The sequence below is a fragment of the Phytophthora ramorum genome (assembly GCF_020800215.1).
Source record: "Phytophthora ramorum isolate Pr-102 chromosome Unknown Phyram_PR-102_s0008, whole genome shotgun sequence".
Taxonomy (NCBI): domain Eukaryota; phylum Oomycota; class Peronosporomycetes; order Peronosporales; family Peronosporaceae; genus Phytophthora; species Phytophthora ramorum.
In genome coordinates, this window is record NW_027150654.1 from 2,243,797 (window position 1) to 2,259,279 (window position 15,483).

General features: G+C 58.2%; 3 protein-coding genes across 4 annotated transcripts; 1 reads left to right on the forward strand and 2 right to left on the reverse strand.

Moving 5' to 3' along the window:
* Window positions 1–961: 961 nt before the first annotated feature.
* KRP23_9612 (ABC transporter G family member 37) lies at window positions 962–5,029 on the forward strand (the record flags this gene model as incomplete). The annotated part of the gene is made up of 1 exon (XM_067895187.1): window positions 962–5,029. The coding sequence occupies one exon, from the start codon at window positions 962–964 to the stop codon at window positions 5,027–5,029; it is 4,068 nt and encodes a 1,355-aa protein (XP_067742797.1).
* A 365-nt stretch (window positions 5,030–5,394) lies between these two features.
* Window positions 5,395–9,444, reverse strand: KRP23_9613 (the record flags this gene model as incomplete). Of its 2 annotated transcripts, none has more annotated exons than XM_067895189.1 (1): window positions 5,395–9,444. In XM_067895189.1, one exon carries the CDS (start codon window positions 9,442–9,444, stop codon window positions 5,395–5,397), a length of 4,050 nt encoding a protein of 1,349 aa, XP_067742799.1. The 2 variants fall into 2 exon arrangements, with proteins under 2 accessions (XP_067742799.1, XP_067742798.1); XM_067895188.1 differs by having other exon boundaries at window positions 5,395–7,494.
* Window positions 9,445–10,492: 1,048 nt separating this feature from the next.
* On the reverse strand, window positions 10,493–14,542 carry KRP23_9614 (ABC transporter G family member 37; the record flags this gene model as incomplete). Its single annotated transcript, XM_067895190.1, has 1 exon — window positions 10,493–14,542. One exon carries the CDS (start codon window positions 14,540–14,542, stop codon window positions 10,493–10,495), a length of 4,050 nt encoding a protein of 1,349 aa, XP_067742800.1.
* Between the last annotated feature and the right edge of the window lie 941 nt (window positions 14,543–15,483).

The following is a 15,483-nucleotide window of genomic DNA, read 5'->3' on the forward strand; positions in this document are numbered from 1 at the left end:
GGATTGGGTTCCCGCTGCCGGTTGTAATCCCCTCACGAGCTCATATCAGGCCAGAGCGACGCTGACCGCACGGCATAGCGCCTCCACCACTACGAAAACGCCCCGGCCGCTTGGGCCCGGTGCAAGCCTGGACGTTTGCCTCGTGCTGGAAAAAAAGTGATCTGTGAGGAGGAGCTTTAGTGCGTCCGTGCCTTTAACCCTTCGCTGGCCCCACGCTTTTCGATCGCGTCGACCGCTGGAGAACCGAGGCTACAACGAGTTCGAGGTGTTTCAGCGTACAAATCTTGCACTCACCCCTCGTCCGGTCTTCCAACGAACTCTAGCGCTGAACCCTACGAGCGTCTTATCGCCCCGAGAACACGAGTCTTCAATGGCAAAAGTTGCTAAAATCCCCGCAGTAGCAGCACCAGCGACCCCACCGCACTGACACAGGACCCCATCCCCAGTACGACGAGCGAGACGAGTCGTTGGACGCGATCAATGCGCACTGATGTCCATCTCGCGGTAGACTGAAGATATCTGAATGTCATGTCGGATTCGAGTACATGTACCGCCGCCTTGGAAGTGTACACTAATGCAATATTTGACTTGCGTTTAGTGAACTTCTGCTTGAGTTATCAGGACTTTTATGACCGACCGCCGAAATCGCAAACACACTTTCGATAGGACCATTCTTGTCGGCACTTGTGCTTGTGAGCGGTGGTTTGTCTGCACGTATTCGCTAGTACCCCTTTTCTCGCCTGCACGAAATGGTGAGCTCCACAGAAGTGGTCAGAACCATTGCATGCGAGCGGGTGTATGCATTCTGCCCCGCCTGTCGTTAGACCATTGGTATGATAACGTGCCTCACTTCGTATTGTAGATGTTAGCTTTTCGTATGCCTCCAAGTCGTCTCACTATTCAATTTTCCTCGCAACCAACAAGCCAACCTTCGCTCTCGGATACAGTCTACCCAAGTGAAATGACGAAAGAGGAAGACAAGATAGGTCTGCTGCGCCCTGAAGCTGATGGTGGGCCCACTGAGAAGGTGCCTGGTGTATACCATTCACTTAACTTCCGCAGCCTGCAAGACCCATACCAGCACACTGACAGCAGGGCCAGTCGGTACAGCACGCTGCGAGCCGAGAACCTCGAGACGATGCTCAACGGCGGCCTCGAGCGGTTCTACAAGAAGTACGACCACCTGTCCCGCAAGATCAACCTGCAGCTGCCCACGCCCGAAGTGCGCTTCGAGAACCTGTCGTTCTCGGTGCAGGTGCCGGCTGAAGCTGGCGCGTACGGCACGGTGGGGTCGCACCTGGCCTCCATCTTCACGCCGTGGCAGAAGATCCCCATGACCACCAAGCACGCGCTGCACCCGATGAGCGGCATCATCAAGCCGGGCTCCATGACGCTGATCCTGGCCAACCCCGGCGCCGGCAAGTCGACGTTCCTCAAGGCGCTGGCCGGCAAGCTGCAGGACAACGCGCAGACGGAGATCGGCGGTGAGATCTTGTACTCGGGTCTCAAGGGCGAGGAGATCGACCTCATCAAGTTGGTGGGCCTGGTCGACCAGACAGACAACCACATCCCGACGCTCACGGTGCGCGAGACGTTCAAGTTCGCCGACATGTGCGTGAACGGCCGACCGGAGGACCAGCCCGAGGAGATGCGCGACATTGCTGCGTTGAGGACGGAGCTGTTCTTGCAGATCTTGGGTCTGGAGAGCTGTGCGGACACGGTGGTGGGCAACGCGCTGCTGCGAGGTGTGAGCGGAGGCGAGCGGAAGCGTGTGACAGTGGGCGAGGTGCTGGTGGGTGGCCAGAGCTTGTTCTTGTGTGACGAGATCTCGACGGGACTGGATAGTGCCGCGACCTTCGACATCATCAAGGCGCTTCGCACGTGGTGCAAGACGCTGGGCGGGTCGGTCATCGTGGCGCTGTTGCAGCCCACGCCCGAGGTCGTGGAGCAGTTCGACGACATCCTGATGGTGAACGAGGGCCACATGGTGTACCACGGCCCGAGGACGGACATCTTGGAGTATTTTGAGGAGCGCGGCTTCGTCTGTCCTCCTCGCGTGGATCCGGCCGACTTCTTGATTGAGGTGACGTCGGGTCGAGGTCGCCAGTACGCCAATGGAAAGGTGCCGACAAAGGACCTCCCCGTGTCTTCCGAGGACTTCAACAACCTCTTCTGTCAGTCGAGTATCTACAAGAAGACGCACGAGGCGATTGGCAAGGGCTTCAACGAGCACCAGTTCGAGAACGCGGAGGACTTCCAGAAGGCCAAGAGTGTGGCCAACCTGGCGCGCTCGAAGCAGACGTCCGAGTTCGGCCTGGCGTTTGTGCCGAGCACGCTGCTGCTGCTGAACCGGCAGAAGTTGATCTGGCTGCGCGACCCGCCGTTGCTGTGGGGGAAGCTGTTCGAGGCGCTCATCGTGGGCCTGGTGCTCGGTATGATCTACTTCAACGTGAGCTCGACGTACTACCTGCGCATGATCTTCTTCAGCATCGCGCTGTTCCAGCGGCAGGCGTGGCAGCAGATCACCATCTCGTTCCAGCTGCGCGGCGTGTTCTACAAACAGCGTCCGCGCAACTTCTTCCGCACCATGTCGTACGCCATCGCGGAGACGGTGGTGCAGATTCCGGTGAACCTGTCGGTGGCGTTCATCCTGGGCACGTTCTTCTACTTCATGAGTGGACTGACGCGGACGTTCGAGAAGTACATCGTGTTCTTCCTGGTGCTCGTGTGCTTCCAGCACGCCATCGGCGCCTACATGACGATGCTGAGCTCGCTGTCGCCGAGTATCACGGTGGGTCAAGCACTGGCGGGTATCTCCGTGAGCTTCTTCCTGCTCTTCTCAGGCAACATTATCCTGGCCGACCTGATCCCGAACTACTGGATCTGGATGTACTGGTTCAACCCGCTGGCGTGGGCCCTGCGCAGCAACATGCTGTCGGAGTTCTCGAGCGACCGGTACACTCCCGCACAGAGCACCAAGTTCCTGGACAGTTTTTCGATCTCTCAGGGCACCGAGTACGTCTGGTTCGGTATCGGCATTTTGGTGGCGTACTACCTGTTCTTCACGACGCTCAACGGTCTGGCGCTGCACTTCATCCGGTATGAGAAGTACAAGGGCGTGAGCGTGAAGGCGATGACGGACAACGCCGCCCCCGAGGAGGACAATGTATACGTGGAAGTCCGGACGCCCGGTGCTGGCGATGTCGTGCAAGCGAAGGCTCGAGGTGCCGGTCTGCCGTTCACACCGTCGAACCTGTGCATCAAGGACCTCGAGTACTACGTGACGTTGCCTTCTGGTGAGGAGAAGCAGTTGTTGCGTGGCATCACGGCCCACTTCGAGCCGGGCCGCATGGTGGCGCTCATGGGCGCGACGGGTGCCGGTAAGACGACGCTCATGGACGTGATCGCCGGCCGCAAGACGGGCGGCCGCATCGTGGGCGACATCATCGTGAACGGTGAACAGAAGAACCCGGCGAACTTCAGCCGCATCACGGCGTACTGCGAGCAGATGGACATCCACTCGGAGGCCGCGACGATCTACGAGGCGCTCGTGTTCTCTGCCAACCTGCGTCTGCCGCCGACGTTTTCGGAGGAGGAGAGGATGAACCTGGTGAACGAGACGCTGGAGCTGCTGGAGTTGTCGGCCATCGCCGGCGAGATGGTAGGACGTTTATCTGTGGAGCAGAAGAAGCGCGTGACGATCGGCGTGGAGGTGGTGGCGAACCCGAGCATTCTCTTCCTGGACGAGCCGACCAGTGGTTTGGACGCGCGTTCGGCGCTGATCGTGATGCGCGGCGTGCAGTCGATTGCGCGTACGGGCCGTACGGTGCTGTGCACGATCCACCAGCCCAGCATTTCCATCTTTGAGCTGTTCGACGGACTTCTGCTGCTGCAGAAGGGGGGCTTCACGGCATACTTCGGCGACTTGGGCGTGGACTCGGTGAAGATGCTCGAGTACTTCGAGTCGATTCCTGGCACGATGGAGATCCGTCCGCAGTACAACCCGGCCACGTACATGCTGGAGGTGATCGGTGCTGGTATCGGTCGCGACGTGAAGGACTACTCGATCGAGTACAAGAACAGCGCGCTCTACAAGTCCAACCGCGAGCGCACGCTGCAGTTGGCGCAGGTGTCGGACGAGTTCGTGCGCCACTCGACGTTGAACTACAACCCGATCGCAACAGGCTTTGCCAACCAGCTCGGTCAGCTTGCCAAGAAGCAGCAGCTCACGTACTGGCGCAACCCGCAGTACAACTTCATGCGTATGTTCCTGTTCCCACTGTTCGCGATTATCTTCGGCACCACCTTTTACCAACTATCTACGGCCAGCGTGAAGAAGATCAACTCGCACATCGGTCTCATCTACAACAGCATGGACTTCATCGGCGTGATCAACCTCATGACGGTGCTGGAGGTGACGTGCGCCGAGCGTGCCGTGTTCTACCGCGAGCGCATGTCGAACTACTACGGCCCGCTGCCGTACAGTCTGTCGCTGTGGTTCGCTGAGGTGCCGTACCTGATCGTGGTGATCGTGCTGTTCGTGACGATCGAGTACTGGCTGGTGGGCTGGAATGACAACGCGGGCGACTACTTCTTCTTCATGTTCGTGTTCTACCTGTACACGTCGGCGTGCACGTACGTGGGGCAATGGATGTCTGCGTTGATGCCGAACGAGAAGGTGGCGAACGTGGCGGTGGGCGCTTTGTCGTGCCTGTTCAACCTGTTCTCGGGTTACCTGCTGCCGCGCACGGCCATGAAGGCGGGCTACAAGTGGTTCACGTACCTGATGCCGTCGAGCTACTCGCTTGCGGCGCTGGTGGGTGCGCAGTTCGGCGATAACCAAGACGTGATCTCTGTGCCGTCGGGCAACACGACGACAAACATGACGGTGGCCGCCTACATCGAGAAGACGTACGACTTCCGGCCGGAGCGCAAGTACAACTTCATGGCGGGTCTGTTGGTGATCTGGGTGGTGCTGCAGGTGGCCATTTACCTGACGTTCAAGTTCGTGAGCCACCTGAAGAGATAAGCTGGTGGACATTGCGACGGTGGTCGGTGCTCACAACTACTTGTGCTAGTCGCAAGTCTGTCATCGCAGGGAGTCGGGTGTGTCCATTTGACTATTTTGGTGTCAATAGACTATTTTGGTGTCAATATACATTTGCTGTTTTGTGAATATGGCATGATACGTTTCGATGGTTGTAAAAAAAGTGTATTTTGTATCTCCCTCCCGATGAGTTGTTGTAATAGGATATCGTGCCGCTGCTGCAGTAGTACGTAAGCTCCGTGGTGCCAAGGCGTCGAATTGGTGAGCGGCCACCTGCGGAAGATTGTTGAGTTCATCACCTCCCGCAAGATTGTTTAGTTCATCACCTCTTGTCATCTCTGGTTGGTTTATCTCTTCAGGTGGCTCACGAACTTGAACGTCAGGTAAATGGCCACCTGCAGCACCACCCAGATCACCAACAGACCCGCCATGAAGTTGTACTTGCGCTCCGGCCGGAAGTCGTACGTCTTCTCGATGTAGGCGGCCACCGTCATGTTTGTCGTCGTGTTGCCCGACGGCACAGAGATCACGTCTTGGTTATCGCCGAACTGCGCACCCACCAGCGCCGCAAGCGAGTAGCTCGACGGCATCAGGTACGTGAACCACTTGTAGCCCGCCTTCATGGCCGTGCGCGGCAGCAGGTAACCCGAGAACAGGTTGAACAGGCACGACAAAGCGCCCACCGCCACGTTCGCCACCTTCTCGTTCGGCATCAACGCAGACATCCATTGCCCCACGTACGTGCACGCCGACGTGTACAGGTAGAACACGAACATGAAGAAGAAGTAGTCGCCCGCGTTGTCATTCCAGCCCACCAGCCAGTACTCGATCGTCACGAACAGCACGATCACCACGATCAGGTACGGCACCTCAGCGAACCACAGCGACAGACTGTACGGCAGCGGGCCGTAGTAGTTCGACATGCGCTCGCGGTAGAACACGGCACGCTCGGCGCACGTCACCTCCAGCACCGTCATGAGGTTGATCACGCCGATGAAGTCCATGCTGTTGTAGATGAGACCGATGTGCGAGTTGATCTTCTTCACGCTGGCCGTAGATAGTTGGTAAAAGGTGGTGCCGAAGATAATCGCGAACAGTGGGAACAGGAACATACGCATGAAGTTGTACTGCGGGTTGCGCCAGTACGTGAGCTGCTGCTTCTTGGCAAGCTGACCGAGCTGGTTGGCAAAGCCTGTTGCGATCGGGTTGTAGTTCAACGTCGAGTGGCGCACGAACTCGTCCGACACCTGCGCCAACTGCAGCGTGCGCTCGCGGTTGGACTTGTAGAGCGCGCTGTTCTTGTACTCGATCGAGTAGTCCTTCACGTCGCGACCGATACCAGCGCCAATGACCTCCAGCATGTACGTGGCCGGGTTGTACTGCGGATGGATCTCCATCGTGCCAGGAATCGACTCGAAGTACTCGAGCATCTTCACCGAGTCCACGCCCAAGTCGCCGAAGTATGCCGTGAAGCCCCCCTTCTGCAGCAGCAGAAGTCCGTCGAACAGCTCAAAGATGGAAATGCTGGGCTGGTGGATCGTGCACAGCACCGTACGGCCCGTACGCGCAATCGACTGCACGCCGCGCATCACGATCAGCGCCGAACGCGCGTCCAAACCACTGGTCGGCTCGTCCAGGAAGAGAATGCTCGGGTTCGCCACCACCTCCACGCCGATCGTCACGCGCTTCTTCTGCTCCACAGATAAACGTCCTACCATCTCGCCGGCGATGGCCGACAACTCCAGCAGCTCCAGCGTCTCGTTCACCAGGTTCATCCTCTCCTCCTCCGAAAACGTCGGCGGCAGACGCAGGTTGGCAGAGAACACGAGCGCCTCGTAGATCGTCGCGGCCTCCGAGTGGATGTCCATCTGCTCGCAGTACGCCGTGATGCGGCTGAAGTTCGCCGGGTTCTTCTGTTCACCGTTCACGATGATGTCGCCCACGATGCGGCCGCCCGTCTTGCGGCCGGCGATCACGTCCATGAGCGTCGTCTTACCGGCACCCGTCGCGCCCATGAGCGCCACCATGCGGCCCGGCTCGAAGTGGGCCGTGATGCCACGCAACAACTGCTTCTCCTCACCAGAAGGCAACGTCACGTAGTACTCGAGGTCCTTGATGCACAGGTTCGACGGTGTGAACGGCAGACCGGCACCTCGAGCCTTCGCTTGCACGACATCGCCAGCACCGGGCGTCCGGACTTCCACGTATACATTGTCCTCCTCGGGGGCGGCGTTGTCCGTCATCGCCTTCACGCTCACGCCCTTGTACTTCTCATACCGGATGAAGTGCAGCGCCAGACCGTTGAGCGTCGTGAAGAACAGGTAGTACGCCACCAAAATGCCGATACCGAACCAGACGTACTCGGTGCCCTGAGAGATCGAAAAACTGTCCAGGAACTTGGTGCTCTGTGCGGGAGTGTACCGGTCGCTCGAGAACTCCGACAGCATGTTGCTGCGCAGGGCCCACGCCAGCGGGTTGAACCAGTACATCCAGATCCAGTAGTTCGGGATCAGGTCGGCCAGGATAATGTTGCCTGAGAAGAGCAGGAAGAAGCTCACGGAGATACCCGCCAGTGCTTGACCCACCGTGATACTCGGCGACAGCGAGCTCAGCATCGTCATGTAGGCGCCGATGGCGTGCTGGAAGCACACGAGCACCAGGAAGAACACGATGTACTTCTCGAACGTCCGCGTCAGTCCACTCATGAAGTAGAAGAACGTGCCCAGGATGAACGCCACCGACAGGTTCACCGGAATCTGCACCACCGTCTCCGCGATGGCGTACGACATGGTGCGGAAGAAGTTACGCGGACGCTGTTTGTAGAACACGCCGCGCAGCTGGAACGAGATGGTGATCTGCTGCCACGCCTGCCGCTGGAACAGCGCGATGCTGAAGAAGATCATGCGCAGGTAGTACGTCGAGCTCACGTTGAAGTAGATCATACCGAGCACCAGGCCCACGATGAGCGCCTCGAACAGTTTCCCCCACAGCAACGGCGGGTCGCGCAGCCAGATCAACTTCTGCCGGTTCAGCAGCAGCAGCGTGCTCGGCACAAACGCCAGGCCGAACTCGGACGTCTGCTTCGAGCGCGCCAGGTTGGCCACACTCTTGGCCTTCTGGAAGTCCTCCGCGTTCTCGAACTGGTGCTCGTTGAAGCCCTTGCCAATCGCCTCGTGCGTCTTCTTGTAGATACTCGACTGACAGAAGAGGTTGTTGAAGTCCTCGGAAGACACGGGGAGGTCCTTTGTCGGCACCTTTCCATTGGCGTACTGGCGACCTCGACCCGACGTCACCTCAATCAAGAAGTCGGCCGGATCCACGCGAGGAGGACAGACGAAGCCGCGCTCCTCAAAATACTCCAAGATGTCCGTCCTCGGGCCGTGGTACACCATGTGGCCCTCGTTCACCATCAGGATGTCGTCGAACTGCTCCACGACCTCGGGCGTGGGCTGCAACAGCGCCACGATGACCGACCCGCCCAGCGTCTTGCACCACGTGCGAAGCGCCTTGATGATGTCGAAGGTCGCGGCACTATCCAGTCCCGTCGAGATCTCGTCACACAAGAACAAGCTCTGGCCACCCACCAGCACCTCGCCCACCGTCACACGCTTCCGCTCGCCTCCGCTCACACCTCGCAGCAGCGCGTTGCCCACCACCGTGTCCGCACAGCTCTCCAGACCCAAGATCTGCAAGAACAGCTCCGTCCTCAACGCAGCAATGTCGCGCATCTCCTCGGGCTGGTCCTCCGGTCGGCCGTTCACGCACATGTCGGCGAACTTGAACGTCTCGCGCACCGTGAGCGTCGGGATGTGGTTGTCTGTCTGGTCGACCAGGCCCACCAACTTGATGAGGTCGATCTCCTCGCCCTTGAGACCCGAGTACAAGATCTCACCGCCGATCTCCGTCTGCGCGTTGTCCTGCAGCTTGCCGGCCAGCGCCTTGAGGAACGTCGACTTGCCGGCGCCGGGGTTGGCCAGGATCAGCGTCATGGAGCCCGGCTTGATGATGCCACTCATCGGGTGCAGCGCGTGCTTGGTGGTCATGGGGATCTTCTGCCACGGCGTGAAGATGGAGGCCAGGTGCGATCCCACCGTGCCGTACGCGCCAGCTTCAGCCGGCACCTGCACCGAGAACGACAGGTTCTCGAAGCGCACTTCGGGCGTGGGCAACTGCAGGTTGATCTTGCGAGACAAGTGGTTGTACTTCTTGTAGAACAGTTCGAGGCCGCCGTTGAGCATCGTCTCGAGGTTCTCGGCTCGCAGCGTGCTGTACCGACTGGTCATGGTGTCACCGCCTCGGTTCGAGTACGGGTCTTGCAGACTGCGGAAGTTGAGCGACCGGTACACTCCGGGAACCTCTTCGCCCGCATCGTTGGCCTCCGGCTGCAGCAGGCTCATCGTGGACTTGGATTCCGCTGGGAGGGAGACTAAGCTGACAGGCAGTTAGAAGACTCTCGGCGGGGGCAACCGAACGGGACGGGGTGGTCCTCGGCGAGCCGAGGGATATCTAGTAATGAGCACTGCAAAGCTGGAGCGTGGGAAGTGACGCTCGGCTGCATATGTCCACCACTGGGAAGTCGAAGACAGACGGATCCGAGCAGTTCTATTCCATGAGTCTCGATATGAGAGGGAAGGGTGAGGGTGTATGTAGGTCTCAGGTACAGGTCTTTGGTCTCCGAAGCATGTACAAGTACACTGTAGGCATCACCGAAAGTTGATTGGCCGTGTTTTGGGCAGACGACAACTTTGCATGTGTGTCTTATGATACCAGCTGCATGATATAATGCGGCGAAGGTCAGGGTGGGCAGGATGAACCTAACTGATGGCTTTTGTCGTGACTGCACCGCACGAAGCATGGCAGATGCTGTCGAAGCCCCACTCAGCGTACCAGGCTAAGCCGCCGAGCTCGTCATGTGATCCAGTCCGCTCGCCCGGCCGTTGGTGTTTCGGATGATCGGATGCTGGGGATACCGCCAATTGTTTCCAATAATCACTGCAGCAATAATGCATCATTGTAGGGAGGCAATACTGTCAGTATTGTATTGAATGTAAACTTGATGTATTGTTTTTGTTGTTGTTGTATGGGTGACACTTTTGGAATCGCAGATCTCCAATAACGATCATTGCAATATGGCACTATACAATCTTCCGCATGTGGCTGCTCACCAATTCGACGCCTTGGCACCACGGAGCTTACGTACTACTGCAGCACGCGGCACGATATCCTATTGCAACAACTCATCGGGAGGGAGATACAAAATACACTTTTTTTACAACCATCGAAACGTATCATGCCATATTCACAAAACAGCAAATGTATATTGACACCAAAATAGTCTATTGACACCAAAATAGTCAAATGGACACACCCGACTCCCTGCGATGACAGACTTGCGACTAGCACAAGTAGTTGTGAGCACCGACCACCGTCGCAATGTCCACCAGCTTATCTCTTCAGGTGGCTCACGAACTTGAACGTCAGGTAAATGGCCACCTGCAGCACCACCCAGATCACCAACAGACCCGCCATGAAGTTGTACTTGCGCTCCGGCCGGAAGTCGTACGTCTTCTCGATGTAGGCGGCCACCGTCATGTTTGTCGTCGTGTTGCCCGACGGCACAGAGATCACGTCTTGGTTATCGCCGAACTGCGCACCCACCAGCGCCGCAAGCGAGTAGCTCGACGGCATCAGGTACGTGAACCACTTGTAGCCCGCCTTCATGGCCGTGCGCGGCAGCAGGTAACCCGAGAACAGGTTGAACAGGCACGACAAAGCGCCCACCGCCACGTTCGCCACCTTCTCGTTCGGCATCAACGCAGACATCCATTGCCCCACGTACGTGCACGCCGACGTGTACAGGTAGAACACGAACATGAAGAAGAAGTAGTCGCCCGCGTTGTCATTCCAGCCCACCAGCCAGTACTCGATCGTCACGAACAGCACGATCACCACGATCAGGTACGGCACCTCAGCGAACCACAGCGACAGACTGTACGGCAGCGGGCCGTAGTAGTTCGACATGCGCTCGCGGTAGAACACGGCACGCTCGGCGCACGTCACCTCCAGCACCGTCATGAGGTTGATCACGCCGATGAAGTCCATGCTGTTGTAGATGAGACCGATGTGCGAGTTGATCTTCTTCACGCTGGCCGTAGATAGTTGGTAAAAGGTGGTGCCGAAGATAATCGCGAACAGTGGGAACAGGAACATACGCATGAAGTTGTACTGCGGGTTGCGCCAGTACGTGAGCTGCTGCTTCTTGGCAAGCTGACCGAGTTGGTTGGCAAAGCCTGTTGCGATCGGGTTGTAGTTCAACGTCGAGTGGCGCACGAACTCGTCCGACACCTGCGCCAACTGCAGCGTGCGCTCGCGGTTGGACTTGTAGAGCGCGCTGTTCTTGTACTCGATCGAGTAGTCCTTCACGTCGCGACCGATACCAGCGCCAATGACCTCCAGCATGTACGTGGCCGGGTTGTACTGCGGACGGATCTCCATCGTGCCAGGAATCGACTCGAAGTACTCGAGCATCTTCACCGAGTCCACGCCCAAGTCGCCGAAGTATGCCGTGAAGCCCCCCTTCTGCAGCAGCAGAAGTCCGTCGAACAGCTCAAAGATGGAAATGCTGGGCTGGTGGATCGTGCACAGCACCGTACGGCCCGTACGCGCAATCGACTGCACGCCGCGCATCACGATCAGCGCCGAACGCGCGTCCAAACCACTGGTCGGCTCGTCCAGGAAGAGAATGCTCGGGTTCGCCACCACCTCCACGCCGATCGTCACGCGCTTCTTCTGCTCCACAGATAAACGTCCTACCATCTCGCCGGCGATGGCCGACAACTCCAGCAGCTCCAGCGTCTCGTTCACCAGGTTCATCCTCTCCTCCTCCGAAAACGTCGGCGGCAGACGCAGGTTGGCAGAGAACACGAGCGCCTCGTAGATCGTCGCGGCCTCCGAGTGGATGTCCATCTGCTCGCAGTACGCCGTGATGCGGCTGAAGTTCGCCGGGTTCTTCTGTTCACCGTTCACGATGATGTCGCCCACGACGCGGCCGCCCGTCTTGCGGCCGGCGATCACGTCCATGAGCGTCGTCTTACCGGCACCCGTCGCGCCCATGAGCGCCACCATGCGGCCCGGCTCGAAGTGGGCCGTGATGCCACGCAACAACTGCTTCTCCTCACCAGAAGGCAACGTCACGTAGTACTCGAGGTCCTTGATGCACAGGTTCGACGGTGTGAACGGCAGACCGGCACCTCGAGCCTTCGCTTGCACGACATCGCCAGCACCGGGCGTCCGGACTTCCACGTATACATTGTCCTCCTCGGGGGCGGCGTTGTCCGTCATCGCCTTCACGCTCACGCCCTTGTACTTCTCATACCGGATGAAGTGCAGCGCCAGACCGTTGAGCGTCGTGAAGAACAGGTAGTACGCCACCAAAATGCCGATACCGAACCAGACGTACTCGGTGCCCTGAGAGATCGAAAAACTGTCCAGGAACTTGGTGCTCTGTGCGGGAGTGTACCGGTCGCTCGAGAACTCCGACAGCATGTTGCTGCGCAGGGCCCACGCCAGCGGGTTGAACCAGTACATCCAGATCCAGTAGTTCGGGATCAGGTCGGCCAGGATAATGTTGCCTGAGAAGAGCAGGAAGAAGCTCACGGAGATACCCGCCAGTGCTTGACCCACCGTGATACTCGGCGACAGCGAGCTCAGCATCGTCATGTAGGCGCCGATGGCGTGCTGGAAGCACACGAGCACCAGGAAGAACACGATGTACTTCTCGAACGTCCGCGTCAGTCCACTCATGAAGTAGAAGAACGTGCCCAGGATGAACGCCACCGACAGGTTCACCGGAATCTGCACCACCGTCTCCGCGATGGCGTACGACATGGTGCGGAAGAAGTTACGCGGACGCTGTTTGTAGAACACGCCGCGCAGCTGGAACGAGATGGTGATCTGCTGCCACGCCTGCCGCTGGAACAGCGCGATGCTGAAGAAGATCATGCGCAGGTAGTACGTCGAGCTCACGTTGAAGTAGATCATACCGAGCACCAGGCCCACGATGAGCGCCTCGAACAGTTTCCCCCACAGCAACGGCGGGTCGCGCAGCCAGATCAACTTCTGCCGGTTCAGCAGCAGCAGCGTGCTCGGCACAAACGCCAGGCCGAACTCGGACGTCTGCTTCGAGCGCGCCAGGTTGGCCACACTCTTGGCCTTCTGGAAGTCCTCCGCGTTCTCGAACTGGTGCTCGTTGAAGCCCTTGCCAATCGCCTCGTGCGTCTTCTTGTAGATACTCGACTGACAGAAGAGGTTGTTGAAGTCCTCGGAAGACACGGGGAGGTCCTTTGTCGGCACCTTTCCATTGGCGTACTGGCGACCTCGACCCGACGTCACCTCAATCAAGAAGTCGGCCGGATCCACGCGAGGAGGACAGACGAAGCCGCGCTCCTCAAAATACTCCAAGATGTCCGTCCTCGGGCCGTGGTACACCATGTGGCCCTCGTTCACCATCAGGATGTCGTCGAACTGCTCCACGACCTCGGGCGTGGGCTGCAACAGCGCCACGATGACCGACCCGCCCAGCGTCTTGCACCACGTGCGAAGCGCCTTGATGATGTCGAAGGTCGCGGCACTATCCAGTCCCGTCGAGATCTCGTCACACAAGAACAAGCTCTGGCCACCCACCAGCACCTCGCCCACCGTCACACGCTTCCGCTCGCCTCCGCTCACACCTCGCAGCAGCGCGTTGCCCACCACCGTGTCCGCACAGCTCTCCAGACCCAAGATCTGCAAGAACAGCTCCGTCCTTAACGCAGCAATGTCGCGCATCTCCTCGGGCTGGTCCTCCGGTCGGCCGTTCACGCACATGTCGGCGAACTTGAACGTCTCGCGCACCGTGAGCGTCGGGATGTGGTTGTCTGTCTGGTCGACCAGACCCACCAACTTGATGAGGTCGATCTCCTCGCCCTTGAGACCCGAGTACAAGATCTCACCGCCGATCTCCGTCTGCGCGTTGTCCTGCAGCTTGCCGGCCAGCGCCTTGAGGAACGTCGACTTGCCGGCGCCGGGGTTGGCCAGGATCAGCGTCATGGAGCCCGGCTTGATGATGCCGCTCATCGGGTGCAGCGCGTGCTTGGTGGTCATGGGGATCTTCTGCCACGGCGTGAAGATGGAGGCCAGGTGCGACCCCACCGTGCCGTATGCGCCAGCTTCAGCCGGCACCTGCACCGAGAACGACAGGTTCTCGAAGCGCACTTCGGGCGTGGGCAACTGCAGGTTGATCTTGCGAGACAAGTGGTTGTACTTCTTGTAGAACAGTTCGAGGCCGCCGTTGAGCATCGTCTCGAGGTTCTCGGCTCGCAGCGTGCTGTACCGACTGGTCATGGTGTCACCGCCTCGGTTCGAGTACGGGTCTTGCAGACTGCGGAAGTTGAGCGACCGGTACACTCCGGGAACCTCTTCGCCCGCATCGTTGGCCTCCGGCTGCAGCAGGCTCATCGTAGACTTGGATTCCGCTGGGAGGGAGACTAAGCTGACAGGCAGTTAGAAGACTCTCGGCGGGGGCAACCGAACGGGACGGGGTGGTCCTCGGCGAGCCGAGGGATATCTAGTAATGAGCACTGCAAAGCTGGAGCGTGGGAAGTGACGCTCGGCTGCATATGTCCACCACTGGGAAGTCGAAGACAGACGGATCCGAGCAGTTCTATTCCATGAGTCTCGATATGAGAGGGAAGGGTGAGGGTGTATGTAGGTCTCAGGTACAGGTCTTTGGTCTCCGAAGCATGTACAAGTACACTGTAGGCATCACCGAAAGTTGATTGGCCGTGTTTTGGGCAGACGACAACTTTGCATGTGTGTCTTATGATACCAGCTGCATGATATAATGCGGCGAAGGTCAGGGTGGGCAGGATGAACCTAACTGATGGCTTTTGTCGTGACTGCACCGCACGAAGCATGGCAGATGCTGTCGAAGCCCCACTCAGCGTACCAGGCTAAGCCGCCGAGCTCGTCATGTGATCCAGTCCGCTCGCCCGGCCGTTGGTGTTTCGGATGATCGGATGCTGGGGATACCGCCAATTGTTTCCAATAATCACTGCAGCAATAATGCATCATTGTAGGGAGGCAATACTGTCAGTATTGTATTGAATGTAAACTTGATGTATTGTTTTTGTTGTTGTTGTATGGGTGACACTTTTGGAATCGCAGATCTCCAATAACGATCATTGCAATATGGCACTATACAATCTTCCGCATGTGGCTGCTCACCAATTCGACGCCTTGGCACCACGGAGCTTACGTACTACTGCAGCACGCGGCACGATATCCTATTGCAACAACTCATCGGGAGGGAGATACAAAATACACTTTTTTTTACAACCATCGAAACGTATCATGCCATATTCACAAAACAGCAAATGTATATTGACACCAAAATAGTC